This window comes from Schistocerca nitens, chromosome 1 (genome assembly GCF_023898315.1).
Source record: "Schistocerca nitens isolate TAMUIC-IGC-003100 chromosome 1, iqSchNite1.1, whole genome shotgun sequence".
In the NCBI taxonomy this organism is placed as follows: Eukaryota; Metazoa; Arthropoda; class Insecta; order Orthoptera; family Acrididae; genus Schistocerca; species Schistocerca nitens.
The window spans coordinates 444,463,692-444,488,758 of NC_064614.1; the positions used below are offsets into that span (position 1 = coordinate 444,463,692).

Here is a 25,067-nt window from a genome sequence, read left to right on the forward strand (position 1 = left end):
TCTGAACTACACAGATGGGAGTTATCCTTACAATGCATTCTCCACTCCCATAATCATCCTGGACTCCATGTCAGGTAACCCTCCCTGCACCCAACAGTTACCCCTGCCTTGATCCTGTCATCCCCTCCAAATTCATGTCGCCACATTGTCTCCAGCATTCACTGCTCCCACCAGCAACTACAATCATGTGTTACATACCTAGCCTATATACCTGCCACCTCACCCTCCTGCATTTGTAGCCGGCAAACCAATGGATTCTTCTAAGCTGCTAGCCATCCACCCTCAGTCCCTCTCCCTGCCTCGTGCCTCCCTGTCCCTCTACCCACCCCATATGACACGACCCCCATCACAACCAATTCACCTCAGAGAAATGAAGCATTGGCACTGTTAATTCAGCCGGCACTATATAGGGGCACAGACAGGGTGTGTGTGTGTGTGTGTGTGTGGGGGGGGGGGGGGGGATTACTCTAGCTCATCAAAGAACAAGATAGCAAGTTTTTTGACAACTCAATGTTTCTGCTTTTGGTGAGTAGTCTCCTTTAATCCAAGAGTACTTACACTGTACAAGAACTGTCCTAAAACTTCAATACAAATTGTATTAACTGGATGAAAATTTCATTGCGATGTGCTGTGTTCTTCATTTTGTTTTTATTTACAGCAGCAAGTGCGTGTCAAGTGTGGTTCTCTTTACCCATTCACTGTGTACTTACCACAAATCCATTTTCTTAACTTAAATTTTTGTACACCATTCATCCCCCCCCCCCCCCCAAATCTGTTCTATTTTTCCCTCATTCCTTCCATATTTTTACTGAACTTTGTTATGTAGAAATTTGTTTTTAATGAATAAATGAGACGAGAGAAACAGGTTTTGGCTGAATAGGTCAGTGTTCTTAATACTAACCTTAAAATTTCCTTTCAGTTTGTTATTTTGCAGAAGTTTCAAAAATTTTATTACTAAGAACTCTACCCCACAAATATCCTTCAGCTTCATTAAAGAGTTATTTATGACAAACCTCATAAAATGTATTTCACTAATTTAGCAAACATAAGTAGTTGAAAACAGTTTATAAACAATAATAAATTTCATTTGAGAGCATTGAAATCAGAAATTTTAATCTGAGACAAAAGTGAATTTTACATATAATGTCTTATAATGCATATACTGACTTGTTCATTTAGGAGAGAATCTTCTGTCCAGTACTCAAATTTTGTTTTCTTGTAATGTCCTGTATTTACTTCTTGGCTTCTTTGAATGGGCTTTTGCACTGTAAATCTCAAATTAATATGGTTGGACCCAGATTATTTTGAAAATATTTATTTGAGCATGTATATTTTCAGAATAATGTTGAGATCCTTCCATTAGCTAAACTGCACATAATTAAAATACCTACATAATCTCAGAAACTCACTATCAGCACACATCTGTCAACCTGCTTGGTAAACACACATTTTTTCATTGTCATTTGGCTTCCTCAATGTGTGATATTCAGGAACCACAAACATTGTAACTTTATGCATACAAGAAATACCATAAGGGCCAGATGAAATAAAATTATGTACCTCATCATCATCACCATCCTGCTGAGTACAGAGTGTTATTAAGGGGTAAAACCACAGTAGAAATAAATATAAGGTTTTCTCCTTATCACCCTGTAGATAAACTATGGCTTCCTTAAATGGCTTAAGTAATGCTATGAGGAGGTATACAGTGGTCGCAAACTAGCATTTTATCAGAGGTGGATTTGCTATCTAAAACAGCCTTCACTGATTCAGTCTGAGAATGTTCTGATTGAAGCATGTCAAAATAATTATTCTGTTGTGAGTTGAAACACATTGCTTTAAAGATGAATTCAATTTTGCACAGAGACTACTTCTCTTGAAGTAGGAAACCATAGGTCGTCATCATTTTCCAACTCCAGTTTCCCAGGTGTAGAGAGGAAACCATACGTCTAAATAGGTCTAACTTACTTAAGAACAGCTAATACATAAAGACATTTTCTTCCAAATGCTGTTCCTGCAGAGCATGCTTAAAGATTGTGTTTGCACTGTGAGCCATGCATCGAAGATGTTTATATATGCATCAAGAGCCTCAACAATATTACTGGCCTGATCTGTGACAAATCTAATTTTGGCAAATGTTTTTTCCAGTTTTTGGGCATTGGAAAATTCTGAGTGCTTTAATACATATTTATTCAAATGCCAGTCCGAATTTAGAACACTGTAACAGACATACATGGCACATATTTGTAATTACCTGTCTATAAGTCAATTGTACTTGCACAGATACCAGAGTGAATAGCACACACTATGCCAGGGAACACTTTTCTGGGCATTTTATTAGCAAAGGTTAGTATTTTCCCAGTTCCACTTGAGAAGGCACAAGTTGTAATATCCACTGAGACATATTTTTTTCCTGTTTTGATTAATGTTTACCATGAATTGAGAAAGCCTTCTCCCTCTATACTGATAAACAGCCTCAAGGCCTTGGCACACACTTCCAAACACTTGTCAGCCACTAAGTCTTTGTCCTCTTTCAAAATACTTATGGAGTAAGCAAACTGCTGGTCAAATGTCATAACACATACGCAAGGTTCCAAAATGAATGTTTAGTAACTTTTTACACAATTTGCATTGTGAGACACCTACTAGTTTATTTGAAGCTGCCTCACAAACTTTTCCCATGCTGTGGCTAGTACATATTCCCCAACTCTAAATTTCTCACCAGTGATCCTATAATTTGATTTTTTCATTTTACTGCTCCCACTAATTATAATAACTAATGTGCAGTGAAACTACCTATGCAGATATATAGCTGCCCATTCATTAGCCACATTGGATTGATTGCGAAAACTTGTCAGGTGCAGCAGGCTGCATGGAGCCCACAAAACTGGCCAGGCTTGCAGAAACATGAGTTGACCAACTTTAACCATAGTGCTTCAGTATACATGTACTCTTTGGTTTCCATCACAACAGGTTGAGCTGCTTTAATGGTTGTGTCAGAGACAGGGGCAGGCTGACTGAAAGGAAAATTTGTACACCTCTGAATCAGATACGTGTTTTGAACAGAGAACCTGGGCTTCCTAATCTGCATAGAATGTGATCCATATTCCTTTCCTAATTGCTTTATTTGATTGTTACCCTACAAGATTTATAGTGTGAAACTAATGGCAAAATAATTCAAGAGATTTGCATAAGTACTTTGTGATGTTACAAGTGTTATGTGATCCAGTGACATAATAATCACGATAGATCAGAACCAGTTTTTTTTTTTTCCTTTGAAATATGTTGCTTTGATGTTTGATATTTTTCCACTGCAGTTAAAGTGTTTAAGAGAGAACAAATTTGATCTATAACAGGAATCACAATTAAAATGTTACTTTTCATTTGATAAATAAGGAATTAAAAATCAGATTAATTTTCTGTAAAAGTTAATACAAACAAACATGTTATTAAAATTTGTAGAGGTAAATGGTAAACGGGAATAACAGTATAGAATTAAAAGCAAAATAAAAAGAAAGACCAATTGAAGGTTGAGCTCTGTTGAGGTGGAATAAATCATGTGTGGGAGAAATGGGTAGTAAATGTAATAGTTGAGCAAAAGGAATGGGTATATGGATGACTGACTTTATTATTAGTGTTTGTGTAAATTGGAAAGCACAAATTGGGGGAAAATGGGAGAAGATAAAGAATTAAAATAGTAATCATGGTAATCAGATGGAGTGAACTGTACAAGTGTGTAGCATGTGTGGGGGACACAAACCATTGTAAACAGATCAGGGGAGTAGAACCTCTGGACATCATAACATTTCCAGTGCAAAATATGAAAGTCATCTTAATCAGTCAACAAATGTCACTTATCATCGGCAGCCATTTACACCCACTCATGGGCAACGTATCATCTAGTTTGTCACCTTATTCACATGTTTGATGTCTTAACTCTCCTAGTAATCCCCTTCACTTTCCTTTATGGCCTACAATCGGTAAAACAGTGCATGATGAGTCTTTAAGTCATATTTTCATGATGCAGGGATGGAGGTGATACTAGTGGCAAATTGGTAATTCAGCTTGCTTGGTCCCTTGCACACCAGTCATGATACTGTTAACATCAAAGGAGTAAATGAGTTGAATCAACTGCCGAAGTTGGGTTGCCTGAGCAAGTTGGCGAATTTCATTTCTATCCCTTGGGATTGCCTGGAGAAGTTGTCGTAGTTGTCATATTGTTAGCACATCCTTGCGGTACACGTTGCCTAGCATTCACCAAATGTGAAAACAATAATCTTTTGTAAAGAGGAAGGGAGGGATGGATTTCAGATTACAATACTAGCTGCCTCTATGTTTTGGCCACTGCCCTTTTGATGTGTTTCATTGAGGACACAGATTGAAATTAGGGACTAAGCAAGTGTCCATTGTGTGTTGTGTTCATTCTGAGGAGATCCACACACTCATTTTTTTGAATGCTTTGTTGTGCTGATACCCATACAAAGTTCACCCAATTTCCATTAAAGTACACTCAACAGCTTTAGTGGCATGATGAGCTGGAGAGGGTGCATGATGGCTACTGCCTCTACTACAAACACTGACTTCTTTCAAAGGAGACTGTATGTCCATTTGTAGATTAGGACAAGGTGCTACCTACATATGATTGGTTAGCTGTTTCTAACTCACTGAATATTTTAATCACATCTGGCCTTGCATTTGCAAGGTTATCATGAATTTATAGTTAATGGTTGCTGTTTGACATTTGAGAAGCTGTATGCATAGTAACTTGGTGAGGGCCATTTATTACCAAACAGAAACAAAACTGTAGTGTGTGGTATTAAAACTATACATTGCATTAAGCAATACCATTCTATTTGTTTCTTTGAATTTTTAGCTTAAAAATTAAAACTAATCCATGTACTAATCTGTATTCAGCTTCCGAGGTCGGTGTGTCAAACAGACATGATACAGACGGAGACAAAAATCAGGAAGGACAATGCTCCATATCCAAACAGCATAAGGAACCGCCAGCTCTCGCCCCTGCAGGTTTGTTGGCATGCATTAGTGTAACAAGGCATTGGTACGTAGTCAGATGCATTACTAACACTCTACTCTACATGTCACATAGGATAACTGAGTGTGGCAGGTGGCGGTATTGTGACTAATCTGTTTCCTTGTCTCCAGTGTGTAGCGTAACCTTGTGTGTTATTCCAATGTATATTATATACATGTCTGTTAATGTCATACATTTGTGTGACTGTAAGTTACAAATAAGAAAATTTGTTATTGAATAGTTGCATACTTATTGATGATTGGCTTACTACTAACATATAAATAAACAGTGAGTGTGAAATAAGATGAAATGACAGTCTTTGGCTTTGTGGAGTTTGTGATGTGATTGTTTAAAACCTAAAACAGCTTTCTTACAAGGGAGCATACATGGGTCACTACAACTGAACGAAAGATGAGCAAAGTTGATGACCCCACGGGTGTATGCTTCCTTCGTGTGCCCTAAATAAACACCGATGGTGCCACTGAGACTATTCTTTAAAACTCACAGTTATACACTGCTACTACTACAATAAAATTGAAATTGTGTGGGGACAAAACATGTCTGATTGTTTGGTTTATTGCCTACTTGTTGTCGTTGTCCCCCCCCCCTCCCCCCCCCCCCACACACACACACACACTCGCACTTTTTGTTTAGTTTAGTGCCTATCTGCCCCCGTGTCCTCTCCCCCTACAATGTTAGGTACATTATTCTGTTGCTTTTTCTCACTCAAATGTTTATCCAACATGGCTTTTTCTTCTTTCCTTTCCATTTTTTAATCTCATTTACATGTTAGTGTCCACCAATTTAATTTCTCCTACAAGAATAAAGGTCTGGCATTTCAGCTTTTTGCTTGCAATAAATAAAGTTGCTGTGCAAGATGGTTCCAACTTTTGAGTTGGTAAGGAACTGATGTCCAGTGGTAATTTTACTTCCCCTTTGCAATTCTTCTAAATTGTTTGTCACACTTGCTTGTCAGAGTTATGGCTGCGTTTTTGAAAGTTTATTGATCAGTAAATTTTACAGCTCGTGTTTGTTCCTTGGATCAGGGTAGATGTCAGCTTGGTTGTAGTGCTTTCATTTGTACCTGTCTGCTTGTGTCTGTATATGTGTGGATGGATATATATGTGTGTGTGTGTGTGTGTGTGTGTGGTGTGTGTGTGTGTGTGTGTGTGTGTGTGTATATATATACCCGTCCTTTTTTCCCCCTAAGGTAAGTCTTTCCGCTCCCGGGATTGGAATGACTCCTTACCCTCTCCCTTAAAACCCACATCCTTTCGTCTTTCCCTCTCCTTCCCCTCTTTCCTGATGAGGCAACAGTTTGTTGTGAAAGCTTGAATTTTGTGTGTGTGTTTGTGTTTGTTTGTGTGTCTATCGACCTGCCAGCGCTTTCGGTCGGTAAGTCACATCATATATATATATATATATATATATATATATATATATAGGGAAACTCCACGTGGGAAAAATATATCTAAAAACACAGATGATGTGACTTACCGAACGAAAGTGCTGGCAGGTCGATAGACACACAAACATACACACGAAATTAAAGCTTTTGCAACAAACTGTTGCCTCATCAGGAAAGAGGGAAGGAGAGGGAAAGACGAAAGGATGTGGGTTTTAAGGGAGAGGGTAAGGAGTCATTCCAATCCCGGGAGTGGAAAGACTTACCTTAGGGGAAAAAAAGGACAGGTATACACTCGCACACAATGTGTGTGTGTGTGCGAGTGTATACCTGTCCTTTTTTCCCCCTAAGGGAATATAATAGAGTATTTTTTCATTTAGTTAAGTTTTTACAGGCAGTGTGTTAACACATAGGCATCCACAGTCTAGGAAATATTTAGTATTAGAGAAAAATAACTTTGTTTAACGTAATAATGGACTCTTCTGGATGTTAAAAGAACTCATAATTGGTCGGTATCTTCTAACTATAGCTAAAGCACAAACAAATTTCATACAAAACACTTTTGTTAGACATGTTCTTTAGGGGGAAGGAAATAAAGTTGTAAGACAAATTGCAAAGGACCTTAAGAGACATTCTGGAACTTAGATATCTGAATGCCATGTACCAAATTATACAGTAAATTGCGGAGAACCATCGAATATGTGATATTAATTTTCTTTATTACTTGGTAACTAGTTTAATGCCTAAGCTTATCAAATCATCCAATAAGCTATGCAGAATCATACATTATAACAGCCACGTGACTGTTCATTCTTGTTAAACACATCTTATAAAACAGGACAGGGCTAAACTTCATTCACTTAACTGAGACACTGAAGTGCGGAAGGTATTCTGTATCTGTCATAATGTGTGGTTTTGCATAGCTTATTAAATGATTTGATAATCAGCTTAGGCTTGAAACTAGTAATTAAGTAATTAAAAAATATTGCAACTTTGATGGTTCTCTGCTCTTTATTGCATAATTTGGTAAACCACACAGTTGCTGAGGTCTTGCCTTCCAGAATGCTGGAAACCAGTAAACAATGTCATTTAATCATAGACATTTTTGCACACACTCTTGTCATTCTTGATGTTTTAATTTTATGTGATAAATACAATATTTGTATCTTTTCAATTATTGTAAACTGTACAGATAGAAACAACCTTGCAAATCCATGGTGTTCTGTGTTGTTGATCTAGATATTTCTTTCACAGAATTGATGCGGTGTCCAGATAACAGCTGTTCACGAGACCTTCAGCAGTCTTTTTTATGGTTTGTCCCCCTCCACTCCCCATCGCCCTGTCCACTGGGTGGGATGGTGGCCGAGCGCAAAAAGCTGTTCGAACACTAAGTGTGAGAATGTCGGAGGAGGGGAGGGGATGCAACAACACAGATTCAAAAATAGATGAGTCAGGCATCTTAAACTGTAATAGCAGCTCTGCAGCTCCATTTATTCTCCAAAAAAGAAAGCAGTTTGCTTGTGCAAATCAGACTGAAGACACCACTAGTGTCACTCCAGGTTTTACTCAGCTTGTAATAGTGAAAACAAAAACACTATCTATTAAAAACATAGCCTCAAAGTACTGTGTGAAGAAGCTGTAATCACAATTTTTACAGAATTACATTAAATTTTGAGAATGTTGAGTTAAAATTGCTTGTGTTTACAAACTAGTGTAGAGATGTGTATGAGCATGGGAGACCACCAGACTACTAAATCTTTAGAAGTAAATGTGTAATAAATCGACTTTTGAGCTTTAATTTCAAGACAGTTGAGCCTATTCCCATATTGTACTATATCAAAATGGCACACATAAAATGGGACATATTTTATAAAGAAAATTAAGATCTTTTATACAAAAAAATGCTACACATTTTTATATGGGATATAGATTTAGTCCTTTTTATATTTCTTCTGTGAATACATATGGCAGCATTTCTTTACCAAAAAAAAAGATTTGTTGATTTTTTTAAATACAAGTTAGTGCTCCACAAGGATGGTGATAAAATATATTGCAGTATAAAGTAGAATTTCAAGGAGGTAACTGAAAGAGGAGGGGAGATTTATGGTCGAATGTTCATCTCTTTTCTATGCAGAGATAGTGGCTGTGCCACAGATGACTGTCACTATCATGATGGTTAAATGAAGTGGCTCTCATTCTCAGGTATTGTCAAAGAGTAGCCATTTCAGTTTTTGTGTCATGCATAAGTACAGTTGCCATGTCACCTTAACATTTATAGTTTCTTGGGCATTATTTATTTTCTATGTATGAAGTATGTGTACATTTAAATTTTTGAGATAAGTTATACCATATGAGATTTGTTGTGCAAGTGTGTATGGATTTTCTGCAATATCTTTAATGGGCTTTAAAGCACATTATCTGTTAGCAACCAAATATGTACATAACTGTAAAGTTCATAATTTAACAGTATATAGTTCTATTTATGACAGTTTACCTGAAAGCAATTAACAATGTATTGTGTTAATAAAAGCAGTTCATTTAAACAAAATGTAAAATAACTGCACTCATCAACCCACCTACGTTGTTTATTTAGTTCTCATATATATTAATTATGTTGCAATCATTTGTGAATCACCAAATTAATTCTTTGCTCATGGTATGTATGTATATATTGTACATATTGTATGTATGTATGTACCAAGAGAAAACGCACGTCAGTTATGTAAAATTAATTTGTGTAGAATTAAAGCGATAAAGTTTTGTACCAGTATATAGTGTTTCCCTTCGTTTGGGTTCACAGATTTGTTAACTGTTTACTGCAACATGATGTTATGTTTTTGTGATACTTTATTTCAGAATGCACCTTGTTATGTACAGATAATTCAACACTATAAACTAAAGCTGTATGCCAGTTTTATGTTAAATGTTGCCATTTCTTGAAGAATGGAATGTTAAAGTATTGAATGTATAATAAACTATATGCCATGTGAAGTTGTTATTTTATTCCAATTGTCTTGTAAGTTGGATTTATAAAAAAAAAACATTATCTGTAAGTGAAGGAATAAATGACAGTGTATGGCTTCTATGTAAATATTGATGCGATTCCTTAGCTGACTTCACAGCAAGATTACCATTTTCTATATTTCAGCCATAATTTTATTGTAATACTTGACATAAGTTGTTTTTCATCCTATTTACACTGTTGTTGTTGAAATTTTGAAGATTACAGTATATTAAATTGCACTTGACTGCAGCATTTGCAGATTGTGTAAAAAGGTTAGGAGCGTCAGCCGCAAGAAGATAATTACATTAGTCGCAAATATTTATATTTGAGAAACTAAAGTGCCTATAGACAATAATTATTCAAATACAATGTGCAAGCAGTTATAAGAGTCGAGGGACATGAAAGGGAAGCAGTGGTTGGGAAGGGAGTGAGACAGGGTTGTAGCCTCTCCCCGATGTTATTCGATCTGTATATTGAGCAAGCAGTAAAGGAAACAAAAGAAAAGTTTGGAGTAGGTATTAAAATCCATGGAGAAGAAGTAAAAACTTTGAGGTTCGCCGATGACATTGTAATTCTGTCAGAGACAGCAAAGGACTTGGAAGAGCAGTTGAACGGAATGTACAGTGTCTTGAAAGGAGGATATAAGATGAACATCAACTAAAGCAAAACGAGGATAATGGAATGTAGTCAAATTAAGTCGAGTGATGCTGAGGGAATCAGATTAGGAAATGAGACACTTAAAATAGTAAAGGAGTTTTGCTATTTGGGGAGCAAAATAACTGATGATGGTCGAAGTAGAGAGGATATAAAATGTAGACTGGCAATGGCAAGGAAAGCGTTTCTGAAGAAGAGAAATTTGTTAACGTCGAGTATAGATTTAAGTGTCAGGAAGTCGTTTCTGAAAGTATTTGTATGGAGTGTAGCCATGTAGTGTGGAGGGTAAAAATTGTAGAGGGAGACCAAGAGATGAATACACTAAGCAGATTCAGAAGGATGTAGGTTGCAGTAGGTACTGGGAGATGAAGAAGCTTGCACAGGATAGAGTAGCATGGAGAGCTGCATCAAACCAGTCTCAGGACTGAAGACCACAACAACAACATCAACATCAATTACAAGATTCTCCAGGTTGTTATCATGGTTTTAAATTGTGGTTGCAATGAGACAAAAGGAATAGGCATATGGACCTGAATGAGAGAGAGCTATATTGGATTATACTGGGTGGTAATCGGATTGCTATCAGCATGGAGGAAGACGTGCCATGGGCAGCTGGAAGTGTTTGTGGGAGTGTGAAAGTAGCAGGCAGGCATGCTTCAAATGACAGGTCATATTTCCTGGTGACAGCCATAGAGCCTGCAGCAGGGCATATCTTTTGGCAGTGGCCAAACTTGGTTGCCCACATTTGCGGCAGTTACACTCGGGATTCAAGTGTATATGACTCCTTTGCCGTCTGTATGACAAGTGTCCTTTCCTTCCCATCTTGATTACAAATGTTTTCCAGAGCAATCTCTGTGTGTTTTCCAGAGCTATCTCCCTGGCTGTAACCAAACACCCAGTTGGCGAGCTTATGTTCCTCTTCAGGCGAATAAAATTATTGTTCACCATACTTCTTTACTGTTTTGTGCTGCCCACAAATCCCATGGCTGATTTATCACACGCACTATATTGCAGCCAAAATTCCTTTTGCCCATCAAACTGCATGTTACCTGTTAACAGTTTATGTTTTGTGCCCTCTTAATTCATCCATTTGTCACCTCCTCCTCCTCCTCCTCCTCCTCCTCTGCTAACATCTCCTTTCACTTCAGCTTGGCAAATGTGTCAGGTCTGCCATTGTTCCCAAACTTCTCAGGACAGTACATGCAGATGCTAAAAATAGTTTTATAACAAGCGTCCCTTCGTCTAGGTAATGTCTTACCTCCAGTTTTATGAGGTGTTTGAATCTGTGCCCCTTCCAGTCTTCCCAACACCACATAGGGTGTCAAAATTTTTACCTCTCCAAGTGTGCAATGCCACCCTGGGATGTCTCTTGGCCTCATCAGGTGCGCATCTTTCACAGGAAAGAGGGGGGGGGGGGTGCCATAGGTCCTGTCTCAGAGTGCAGATACGTGCATGTCCCCTACAGGGGCAGCAGGCCCTGGAGGCAGCTGTTGTGTCTTGGAGGTGGAACATTGTATGGTGGTTACATTACAACACACAGTGTTTTTATTTGCTGAATTAAAATAAAAGATAGTCAGCTACTTGCTTTGTATCATTTTAGGCTCTTGGAGTACTGCTCTCGAACTGTATTTTATTTTTAACATGCTGACTATTACACGCACAGTGATGGATGTTTCATCGAAGGCCAGTGGGCCCATGGTGTAGGGCATGAGGCTCTGCTGTGGCTGGTAGTGACTTCATGGCAGTCAAAATATTAAATCTTTTCTCATCTGTAATATTTTTATATTTACATTGAGTCTTTCACTTAACCATGGAAAAGGTAAGAAGTAGTTATGGAGGAATCTTTGTCTTTACAGAAATAGCATTTACATTTTTATTTATTGGAAAGTGTATTTCTGTCAATTTTGGGTATAATTTATTCATCAACTTATATGAAAATGTTCTATGATCTTTATTTATTAAAGGCATCAGTTCCTTTGAGCCAAAAGAAAATTAACAACAGAGAATGTTTTAATAATGATTCTTATTGTGAGGCATCTTGATTTTGCCATATTTATTATTTAGCTTTAGTGGAGCTATAGAATTTTGTGGATACTACCAAAGTAACTTAAAAACAAGCAAAGGTTTTCCTAACAAAATACTACTGCTTAAGTTCTCTAGGATTTCTCGCTCGTAAACTAAATATTTACTGAAGTACACTGACCTTAATTATTAATAAATCGTTACATTTGCTATCGGTGAGGCACTTGGTATGTTATTTTCACAGGAAGCATTTCCTTGAGTACCCCTAATCTTCAGATAAATCTGGATGTCTTAAGGCACGCACCTTCACACAGTTAAAATTTATTTAGTAAATATTGACCTAAATTTGGAACAAAAGAGCCACATATGGTAACTAATCAACACAGTCTCATACAACTGAAAGTAGTGTAGCTACAACATCTATTTAGTTTTCACCACCACTGTTGAATGTGCCTGTTCAACAAAGTACTAATTTTACTTCACATAAGATAACTTTTGACACTTAGTGATTCCATTCATTCATTCATTCATTCATCTGAACTTTTTCAATGACTACCATATTACTAACAATGAGTACTCTGATTAGTTCAGTTGAATTTGTTTCTCTATTGGTGATATGATTATCTCTTTAAAGAGGGCAATATTTTATTTCAGCGCTGTCTGTCACTTTCTGAATCATACTGAAGTAATTACACTCACATTTGTTTTAAAAAAGAAGTTTATTAGAACCAAGGTCATTAATTTAGCTGTTTAATGTATGTGAATGCCATCATTATTTATCCTTTTGTAAAAAAATAATTTGCTCTCTGAAAACAGAAATTTAACAACTTGAGTGCCCCATAATCAATCATGTCACATTACAAGGAAGCTAGAGGTAATCAGTTTCCAGGGTGAGAGGAGCATGCTAACTGGATAATAGAAACACTTGTATGATTGGAAACTTCCAGAGTAAAGATGGCTGTGATGACATACAAAAACTTCATTAGGGTTAAAACCAGCTTTGTCAGTGGAGCTATTATAAAAATGGAAAGAAAGAGGAATGGAACGGGTGAAGAAGGAAGACAACAAGGTAGACAGGTAGACCCCCACCCTAGATTGCTGCACTCTGTGTGGGAGGCTTGTCTTCCTATCAACAAGCTGTAATGTTTTTCAGACTTTTTGAGTCGATGATGTAGCATATCGCAGAACTTGTTTTGCCCCATGAGACCCCTCGAATTCACTCACTGCTTTTTGCATCTATTGTCTTTGAGACATGCAAATTATCAACCCTTCATATAGAAAAACCTGTGACATATTTTTAGTGTCCCTGTCAGCAGACATCAATATGGGAACTCGTGACAGAGTAATTTGGCTAGCTGTCGGATGACACATGTGAACCACCCATGCAGAACAACTGATCCAGGTGTTTATCTTTCAGTGTGATGTACCAGACCCATCAGTTCTCTGCATCATGCTCTGTTTCTGTGTGCTTAGATGTTCAATTGCTCACACTGGTTGTGTTTTTCTCAATGTTTGTCTCTAAGGGTGCTGGACTCTGTTACACTGTAGATTGACTTGCATTTCGAACTTCATTTCCTTTTCTAGGGCTCAGCTTCCAAGCTTCGTAGTTGAGCCCACGTCAGCTAGTATACTTAACGTTTGTGCTGACAATGCCAGTGTCACAGTGTTGTCATGCCCTATGCAGATATAAAAGTGACAAAGTAGTACATTCTCACTATAAAGGAAAGAAAAGGGGCACACAAGTGGGAATGTACTACTTTGTTACTTTTATACCTGCATAGGTGTTAATTTGTGACCGCCATAGACCCCACATTTTTGCAATGATGGCAGGAGCAGGAGCACTTGCGCCTCTAGGAGCAGCAAGAAAAGCATCAACAGCAGCAGATGCAGGAACTGTTCAAACAGAACGCAGAATTGCTCCACTCTCGCATTGCACTGGTGGCAGACCAAGTGCCTCCAGAGAACCTCCTCCACTGACACCAGATGCCAGCTTTCACAAGTCTGTGGAAAGATGTGAGACTTATCTGTGCCAGTTCTTGCTGCACTGTCAGGTGATGCTTATTGTCAGCCCAGCTGTTAGTGAGATCTTGTTATCATCTGGCAGCATGGTGTACGTAATCATGCTAAATTTGAAGCCTCCACCATACTGAAGAGACTTAACTTTGATTAACTCTGTCAGTTGCTGATGCAGGATTTTGGACATCAGACCCATGTTATGATGCCACAGTTACAGTTAAACCAGCACCACAAACGCCCCAGGTAGGTTGACTGTGACTGTGACTGCTGACATGCTAAGTTTCTCATGAGTCAATTTGAGTGTCTCCAGTCTTCCACTTCATATGTGGACTCACTAATTACGGATGTGATTGTCCAGTTAACACCTGACCTTCACTAGCTGAAGGTGCCCAGATTGCTGAATCACATGAACTTACTGGGGGCATGGGATGTAATGTCCGACAACTCACAGGTGGCAAAGTTTGATATGCATGGTAAAGAACCAATGGTGCTGTCCTGTGAGGTTGGTCAGCCAACTGTCTCTTCCCCTGAGCCACTGTGTGAAGGTGCCTTTGATGATACGAGTGTGATGAAGTCACAGTGCTCCGCACCTTGGCCTGTGACAGACCCGGTGGGTATAAGTTAAGTCCGTGGACCTGTCTCGATTGTCATATGGTATATATTTGACAGGATTGCTCATATGGAGATGCCATGTGTGATGTGTGCCAATGGCCATTTGGTATCAGTTCGCGACAGTTGGTGAGCTGCACAACAGCCATTGGAGGCTGCAATTGGAAGTTGTCTTCGTGTGCCCCTTGGCATCACCAGAGCATATTCTGCTAATGCTGGTCATGGATGGGTGACTGAGTATTGGGTAGGTACAGGAGCAACAGTCAGCCTTATAAACTTAGACACATACAGATTCTGGAGCTGCCTGTGTTGCAATGACCATTAGGTAAGTTGTGTCTTACAGTAAACAGTGTATTGCTGTGAAGGAGCAGTTCTCCAGTTCAGCTCATTGTAAGAATGTGGAATGACAACTTCCATTGTTAGTGGTTAATTCACTGGCGGTGCAAGCCGGCCTCAGTGGCCGAGTGGTTCTAGGCACTACAGTCTGGAACCGTGCGACTGCTATGACTGCTATGGTCGCAGGTTCAAATCCTGCCTCGGGCATGGATGTGTGTGATGTCCTTAGGTTAGTTAGGTTTAAGTGGTTCTAAGTTCTAGGGAACTGATGACCTTCAATGTTAAGTCCCATAGTACTCACAAGGGAACCTCCCCATCGCACCCCCCTCAAATTTAGTTATAAATTGACACAGTGGATAGGCCTTGAAAAACTGAACACAGATCAATCGAGAAAACAGGAAGAAGTTGTGTGTAACTATGAAAAGTAAGCAAAATATACAAACTGAATAGTCCAAGTGTAAGATATGCAACATCAAGATATGTATAAGCTGAGCAGCGCCGTGGTCATGAGGTTAGAGTGAGTAACTGCGGAACGAGAGGTCCTTGGTTCGAGTCCTCCCTCGAGTAAAAATTTTACTTTTGTTTTCGCAAAGTTACGATCTGACCGTTCATTCATTGACGTCTCTGTTCACTGTAATAAGTTTAGTGTCAGTGTTTTGTGACCGCATCGCAAAACCGTGCGATTAGCAGACGAAATGACGTGCCTCTCCAATAGGAACCGAAAACATTTGATCGCAAATTCATAGGTCAACCGATTCCTCCACAGGAAAACACGTCTGAAATATTCTATACGACACTGGTGACGGCATGTGCGTCACATTACAGGAATATGTTGTCGACCCACCTAACTTGCGCACTTGGCGAATGGGTAAAAAGATTCTTCTACCTCGCCCAATTTAGGTTTTCTTGTGGATGTGATAATCACTCCCAAAAAAGTGATGAAAACATAAGAGTTTGTCACATACACGGCAACAAATGAATGCAACAGTTTCACAGTCGCACAGTTTTCCCTGTGCTCTGTTAAAACATACGTTTTTAACGTTTTCAAGTTTTTCCGTGTGTAGACCGTCAAATCCTGCATGTGTCCAAGCAAATCTGAACATGTCCTGGAATTTTGGAGAGTGAAGTTGATCATGTCTGAGTGCATGAACTTTGATAATTGTCTGAAAATAAAAAATTAAAACTTTTCACTCGAAGGAGGATTGAACCTTCAGTTCTGTAGCTGCTTACGGTAACCACGGGACCACGGTGCTCCTCGGTGTACACGTACCTTGATGTGGCTTATCATGCACACGGACTACTCAGTTTGCATATTTTGCTTATTTTTTTCATAGTTCCATACAACTTCTTCCTGTTTTCTCGATTGATCTGTGTTCAGTTTTTCATGGCCTATCCCTGTGCCAACTTATAACTAAATCTGAGAGGGGTGCGATGGGGAGGTTCCCTTGTGAGAGCCATTTGAACCATTTTGAACTGGTGGTGCAAGATATTTTAGGGTTAGATGCCTTTTCTGTTTTTGGCTTCCAGACAAGGGACAAAGTACATTTAGCATCTCAGTCAGCTCCCTTTAAAGGTTTAGACACTTTACTATGTTCATAGGATCACCTGTGTGAACATAACTTTTGTCAGGCAGAAAATTTTGGGACACATATCTCCCATAAGCGATCAGCAACATTTAAATTTTGTCAGTCCTGCCCCATTACCTTCACCATGTGTGATGCAGTTAAGGCCAAGTTGCAGCACTGACAGGACCTCGGCGCCATTTCTCCTATTTCATTAAGTCACCGGGCCACCCCTTTGGTGGCAATTCAGAAGCCAGATGGCACTGTGCACCTTTATGCCAATTTTAAACAAATGATCAACATGCAATATGTCGAGGATTTGTATCAAATTCCATTGTCAGAGGACTTGTTGGCAAAGCTGTCACAGGGGTGAGATGTATAGTATTTTTCCCACATCAGCGTGTGCAACATATTCCTTTAATTGCTGTTGGACTCCGCTTCTTGGAGATTATTAGTGTTCAGCACACTCTTTCGGCTTTACCGTTTTAATCACTTGCCCTTTAGAAGTTCATCTGTGCTAAGAGTTTATCAAACGATATTTGGAGCAGTTAATTCAGAACATTCACTGTCACATCAGCTACCTCAATGACATTTGTGTCACCGTCCCCATGAGAGGTGAGCATTTACAAAATCTGCAGGTGATTTTCTGACGCCTTCTGGAAAACTGCCTTCATTGCAAACTGGGAAAAAATGTAGTTTTTCCCTGAAAGGTTCATTTTTTGGTTCATGCGCTTAGCAAAGATGGCCTTGTCTCTACAGGTGAGCACATCAAATCCACTGTCAATTTCCTGGCTCTCAGGAATCTGATAGAGCTCCAGTCCTTTCTGAGCAAGACCTCTTATTATGCTAAGTTCATTCACCAAAAGGGCATCAGATTTGTGGATGTGCAGATTGTCTATGAGCTTTTCAGTCTCTCAATCAGTGTTTGTGCTCCTCTCCTTATTTAGCTTCTTGTACACTGGATAAAGCATTACCCATCTCCACTGATGCATACCAGTATGGCTTAGGTGTGGTCCTGTCATAATTATCCCTAGTACATTCTGAACTGGTACATCACGAAGTATGCTGATGATGCATTATTGCAGTTGCCAGCATGACCAGATTCAGAGTTCGACCTACAGGAGGTTCTTGTTTTCTTGTTGGACAATGCCTTGCAGCAGACATTGCTCATTTTCAATTGATGGTGAATGAGGTTGTGGCTGCTGACCTGTTGTTTCAGAAAATAGTTTCAGCAGTCCAGACAGGATGGTCCGAGCACCCTCCTTTGTGAATGGAGTTGGCACGGCTTATATTTTTCCTCCTATGTGACTGCCTCATTGTGGTCCAGGGAGTCCTCATGCTTGTCATGGAGCTGCAAAGCTATCACGTGGTCATCGCTGTGGTTTTGTGTTGTTGCATACTCCAGATGATGCATGACCCACACTTCGATATGTTTCGTATGAAGGCTTTGACATGGCATCATGTCTTCTGGCAGTTGATCATTTGTGGTATTGAATATCTTGTGTGGGTTTGCATGGCCTGTGCACAGAACCAGGCTGTACCATCACATTAGTTTTCCCCTTGTCCCGGAGCATACTTTGGACAGGGTGCGTATTGACTTTACAGGCCCCATTGTGGGTAGCATGTGGTTGTTGTTAGATGATGCATTGTCCAATTTCCTGTATGTTTCCAAACTGTCTTCCACGACATCAACAGCTACTATTCTCTTGTTGTCCATAATTTTTGCTATTAAGATCTCCACCCAGATCCTTGTAACAAGTAAGAGACAGAATGTTTGCATGGTTGCCAGCCATAGGTTCTTTTTGATTTATTGCACCCCAAGCCATAAGCTCTGGTTCATGATGGCCCACTGCACTTTCCTCACAGGACTGTAGTTTGGACATGTTCCTTTAGCCAGTGGGGTGGGGTGGGGTGGGGTGGGAGCTGACCAAGAGGTGTAGGGGTGGGCAACAAAGGTTGGCATTTATTTTTAATGGATATCGGTCAGGAACAGCTGATCTGTCATTCAATTCAGGTGCATTCACGACTGATTGGACCAGCAATGGTGTTGTATCCATGCCAGCTGGTTGCTGGGGTTTGTCATGCCATTTTCCTGGTGAGCAGCTCCCAGTTGCAGTAGTAAGCACACCCTCCACCATCATTCTTTTGCCTGTGGAATAATTCACCGGCTTGTGTGGATGAGCCCTCGCCCCCACTGATGCATGCAGACCTGTTGTTAGGCCAGCTTCCGCATTATTCTGCTGCTCCAGAGATGCTTGCTGTGTCAGTATTGGCTTCTTCGGGAACAGCTACGTTGCCAGGGAAGCTCATATCCTCGCCAGCTTTGTGACAGAGGTTGCAGAATTAAGTTTGCATGTTTGGCCGTATGTGACCTTTTCAGAAGGTTGGGATTTAGTATCTCCATCAGTGGACATTGATACAGATGCAAATGAGTTGGTGTTAATCTCTTGGCAGAGTAGTGTGGCTAGCCATCACAAACAATGTGCACAAAGCATTGCAAGGGCAGAACCACTGACCCATGCTAGTGGCGATAGGCCAGAACCATCAGTTCTTGCACTACCTTTGCATTTCAACTACCTTGGACCTGGTCTTTGCCTTACCCCATGCTCTGTTTCCATGTGCATATTTGTTCAGTTGGTCACGCTGTTTGTGTTTTGTATTTGTTTCTGTGCTCATCTCTGTGTATTGTCTGAACTCTCAGCTCCCTTGTAGATTGACTAAAATGTTGAGTTTCATTTCCAATGTTGCTCCTACTTACTTGTGATGTTGTGCTGAAATGCTTATTATTGTGTCAGGATGAACAGATAGGTTTTGACACCATATATGTCAGGATGGTGAACTGGGCAGTTGGTGTGAAAAACCAGTATCATAGCAGTTGTAAAATCAGGAATGTGTCAACATTGTATTTCATTCAGCCAGATATCATACAGCTACTGAAGACTGCCTCTCAGTGGTGTGCACTGACTCTGAGGTGATGCAGCTCACTTCAGAAAAACATGCAGCAGCCAGCTGGTGGCCAGTGTGAGGGCACCAAGCAGGAAGGTGGCAACAGTAGAGAGACACCATCAGCACCTCGACGAGTGCCTGTTGTGTCAGGTGTCCCAATTTCAGCAGTGTGTGAGTGTGATGGTGAAGCTGCAGCTCACAGCAGATCGGGTGTGAGATGCACCAGGAGTCGACTACAAGTCAAGGACCCCTTGCGGATGCCAAGAAGTCAGTCTTTGGCAGCATGGAGGAGACACAAGATGGAAGGTTCCAGCATCAGATCTACTCACAGCTAGTGGAGTCAGCACTTAGTTGTAAATGAGACTGGATTATCCACATCAGGTTGATGGCTGGCGAGGAGTAGTCCTTGCATGGGTAGCAGTCCAAGTCGGATATTGCTGGGCTGGAGCAGTCATTATTTGTATTCATATGGCGAGAATTTATTTTGACAAGTCATCACTTCTGGGCATGTAGAGGGCCAAGTCAGTGCAGCATGAGGTAAGCTGGTGGTCCGCTGTGTTTGGCTCGTGGCTTGCATCATGTCATCTCAATAATTTTCTATCCATGCTTCAAACAGGCACGGAGAATAGCCCATTTGCTCACATTGTGAGGTCTGCATGGAAGATGTTGGCACAACACTCCTCCCTCCTTAGGAATGTGTGGTTCACCAAACTGTGTTCTGTGCAGTACTTAAACATTACTTACTGCATTTTACACCATTCTTTTTATATTTATTTACATTTTTCACTCAAACTGCTTCCTCATTAATCCAGTCCAATTCACAAATGTTTGATGGTTGTTACACTTAAAGATTATTCATTTTGTACTCTAAGGATCACCCATGTGGTCAGTATATGGTGGATGGGAAATTCAAGAGGACAGGCAGATCTCTGCTGTAGACAGACATAGGCTGCACAAGTCAGAGCCAGGAGTGAGATGTTACCTGTAGATGAGATTCTGTGGTGGTAGGTACTGTGATACAGTTGAACGTGTTGAAACATTTGCTCTGTACTAATATGCCCTTCCTGCACTGCTGTAAACCCATACAGTGAACTGAACAAGGTGGTATCCAAGGTATTGTTTTGGAAGATCAGGTTCTTAGTGGGTAATATTTCCAAAGGTTTGTTGGGCAGGTACAGTAGTGGATATGTCTGGTTGACTCAGAACTGTTACATATTGTTTGTCAATACGGGATTGTTATGATAACATATCAAAAAAGTTAATCAAAAAGAGTGCTCGTTTGAGTTGAGTTCTACCTTAGGTTACTTGTGTAATCACTCTCTTATTCCTCGAGATTCCACCTTGGGTCCTATGCTTTTTCTTGTGTACATTAATGAACCCTCATCTGTTACATTGCCCGATGCTAAGTTTTATTTGTTTGCAGAGGATACAAACTTTGCAATAAATAGCAAGTCAAATACAGATTTAGAAATGGCTGCTAGTAAAATTTTCACTGACACTAATAAATGGTTTAAAGCTAATTCAATGCCATTAAAATTTGAAAAGACCAACTGCATGCAGTTCAGAAACTGTAAAGAGATATCCTTCCGGCATATGTGTAACATATGAAGACATGCAGATCAAAGAGGTTGACAGTATTAAATTTCTGGGATTACAACTCATTAATAAATTCAGTAGGGAAGAGTATACCACAGAATTGCTGAATCACCTAAACAAGTCAGTATTTGCAATGCAGATGGTGTTAGATGTAAGAAATTCCTATATTTTGGGGTAATTCGTCTAACTGAGCAAAAGTTTTTAGTGTGCAAAAGCATGTAATAAGACTTATTTGGGGTGTAAATTCAAGAACATGGTATTCTAATCACTGCTTCTAGTATATCTATTCCTTAATGAAATCTGTTGCAAATAATAAGTCTCTATTTCCAAACAATAGCTCAATACATAGTATCAATACTAGGAATAAGAGCAATCTACATTAAGATCTAAATTCACTTACCTTGGTCCAAAAAGGAGTCCAATATTCAGGAACACACGTTTTCAATAAATTGACAGCAACCATTAAAAACTTGGTTTAAGATAAAGCACAGTTTAAACAGAATTTGAGAGACGTTTTGATACACAACTCCTACTACTCTATAGATGAGTATCTTAACAGGGACTGTTAGACCAGATTAAGTAAAAATGTCTGTTAGATTTCAGTTTTGAGTACTTGGTCACAACAGTCAAGATTTGGTAGTTTGGTATTTTGTGTACGATAAATTTACTAAAAGTGCATAACTACATTTCACTCTGACAATGTATCAATTCCATAAGCATTAGCAGTTCAAGTTTACTGCACAGATTTTGACAATCTCCTGACAAATGATCAGGTAAGTGAGTACTTTTTATGTTACGCTTTCTGACATGTGCTGCACCCACGAGAATCATCTCATTTTTGTGTCTGTGGAACGAAAATTCAATCCAAATGTTCTGCACCTTAGACCACCCTTACTCATAACAATTTGCGATAACTAGACTACCATTGTGTTGTATATCTAGTGATGCCCTGCTTTCTAGAAATAAGGATGTGTTGCAAGGGTGTCCCTTGGGTAGGCCTATCCTTCCGCTCCTAATGTCTCTGAGGTAGTCTGCTTAATCCAGAATGGGCATATTGTAACTTGTTCTCATTGGTAATTCCGCAATTCGTCTGCCGACATTAATACAAAACTTTCCCCACCTGGCATTACCAGTAGTATTTTCTTCGTCCTGACTTGCACTATCTTTCCCAAGCTCCCCATCTTACAGGATTTGGGTGAACCCCGTAACATCTGTATCGACCTGCTACTGGAAAATGAATTCGCAGTTGTGGTCAGACATAGTTGGTGCTGACCCTCACTATTGCAAGATACTAAAAACTGCGATAAGATTTTCTCTTCCCGAGTTATAGTGAATTTCAAAATAACTTGCAGTTTCCTATGTGCTTGATGTAAAATGATCAGGAATTGTCTTGGTGGCAACAACGTACATGTAAACAGTTCACAGCCACGGATCTACGATATTTCCAAATCGGGGCAAAAAATTGATAGTGGCGCTGTCGTCAGTAGTATTTTCTTCGTCCTGACTTGCACTATCTTTCCCATGGTCCCCATCTTACAGGATTTGGGTGAACCCCGTAACATCTGTATCGACCTGCTATTGGAAAATGAATTCGCAATTGTGGTCAGACATAGTTGGAGCTGACCCTCACTATTGCAAGATACTAAAAACAGCGATAAGATTTTCTCTTCCCGAGTTATAGTGAATTTCAAAATAACTTGCAGTTTCCTATGTGCTTGATGTAAAATGATCAGGAATTGTCTTGGTGGCAACAACGTACATGTAAGCAGTTCACAGCCACGGATCTACGATATTTCCGAATCGGGGCAAAAAATTGATAGTGGCGCTGTCGTCCTGCCCCCCACCCCCCTGAAGCATTTGAGATAGTGCATAAAAAAATCGATTTTTTCAAAAATGTGTTCATTTTGCAGCGCACATCTTTCTGAACAGTTTGAAATACAAAAAATGTATATTCGAAAAAAAGTAAGGCATGTTATTTGGTCTTAAGTTTGCCAAAGTGCAGTGCCACGCCTCTTCATACAGCATTCTTCCATCACACGCCACTTTATTTCGCTCTGAAATTAAAATGTCCTATGGTGCCTCTCCTGCTTCCAGTCAGCCGGTTTCACATGTCTCTATTTCCAACCAATAGCTCAATACATAGTACCAATACTAGGAATAAGAACAATCTACATTAAGATCTAAATTCACTTACCTTTCTCCAAAAAAGGAGTCCAATATTCAGGAACACACATTAACAATTAATTCTGAGTGGAATTATTTGTGCCTGGGAGCATTAATTCTGAGTGGAATTATTTGTGCCCGGGAGAATAATAACTCTTCCGAAAATTTGCACTCTTTATTGCCTATTAGCTAATAACTTTCTTGTGGTGTGACATAAAATTAAATATAGAAAACATAAAAGCAGTAAAGACAAGAGAGAAGCAAGATCGTACACATTTCTTCAATCCTCAGGTCCTAGCATTTTTTTCTCTCTAATCTACCTACAGCTTTACACGGTGTACTTCCCTTTCTGCAAAATAATCTATTCCTCATCGAAGTTATTCAAAGTTTTGCTATATGAAAAATCAAAATGTCGTTGCCTAATACAGAAAAAGCTGTTAATACGAATAGTACCCAAGATTGGTATGGTTTCTCCATTTGATTACGTCTATTTTGTCGATGTCTGCTAGATAAAATGACATTGGCCTTTCTAATATCGCAGGAGTTGTAACACACGCCAAATAAGCGAGACAGTTTTGGCACAAATGGTCATTTTTATGTACCTCATTTACACACATAACACAACAGAATATAATCCACGAAGCACTATTAGGTCTATTGCGAGCAAAAAGTTTTATGTTCGGAAATAGTTTCATTGTTCATTCATACGCTACAGTTTCTAAAAAATGAGATGAAGTGAAGTGTCGTGTGGCTAGGGCCTCCCGTCGGGTAGACCGTTCGCCTGGTGCAGGTCTTTCGAGTTGACGCCACTTCGGCGACCTGCGTGTCGGTGGGGATGAAATGATGATGATTAGGACAACACAACACCCAGTCCCTGAGCGGAGAAAATCTCCGACCCAGCCAGGAATCGAACCCGGGCCCTTAGGATTGACATTCTGTCACGCTGACCACTCAGCTACCGAGGGCGGACAAAAATGAGATAAAAAATGGTTCCATTGTGGAATTTGTATATAAATTTGAAATCGTCATATTCTTACATATAATTTGTGTGATGTCACCGTTTCTTCTTCTTCCTCTTTCTAACAAACAATCTTGTCATTACTAATTCTGTAATTATTCCTGCCATTGCCAAAAATTATTCTCCGTTTTATTTCACTAAACGTGCCAGTATACTTATCCCGCCTTTAATTCTCCGGTTAGGCGTTCTCACATGTTCGTACAACACGTTTTACGCGCTATTCCGAGAAAATAACTTAAGCCGCTGCTAACCGGGGACTACGGTATACAACTGGTCCTTAGTAGTGCAGCGATCTGGTAAAAAATTTCCATCAAAATTTCATTTCCTTGGATAAACCAGTAGATGATATGTAATCTTTCTTACCTGTTTTTCCTGTCAGACGTTTATTTCCACTCTGGTAGTATGAATCAGTGCATTTCGCTAATAATTAAAACAACGCTGACCATTCACACACCCAATGAAGCACATAAACAAACAACGATGCGCATTCCCCCGTTCGGATTTACTCAGCTTAGATCCTACAGCGCCATTCTCTTTTGTTTGCCGGAAAGGTTTTATTTCTAGATGCGACGGGGATTCCCCTGGCAGAGACATCACGTACATTATGCACGCATTCAAAAATCAACTTACGATTCGTTCAGAAATCAACTTAAAATGTGTTCTAAAATGTTCAAAAACCAACAGGGATGCGTTTCAAAATCATA

The 25,067-nt window shown here is 39.6% G+C and overlaps 1 protein-coding gene across 4 annotated transcripts in view; it reads left to right on the top strand.

Moving 5' to 3' along the window:
* LOC126251517 (protein outspread) overlaps positions 1-9,415 on the top strand; it is a 794,443-nt gene extending 785,028 nt beyond the window's left edge. For 2 of the 4 annotated variants that reach the window (XM_049952011.1, XM_049952020.1), the window contains 2 exons: positions 4,915-5,059; positions 7,692-7,808. In XM_049952011.1, coding sequence (XP_049807968.1) covers positions 4,915-5,059; position 7,692 — 146 coding nt within the window. In that variant the 3' untranslated portion in view covers positions 7,693-7,808. Of the gene's footprint in view, positions 1-4,914; positions 5,060-7,691 lie in introns of all 4 variants that reach the window. The other 2 variants (XM_049952001.1, XM_049952029.1) reach the window with 2 other exon arrangements.
* The last annotated feature ends 15,652 nt before the right edge of the window (positions 9,416-25,067 follow it).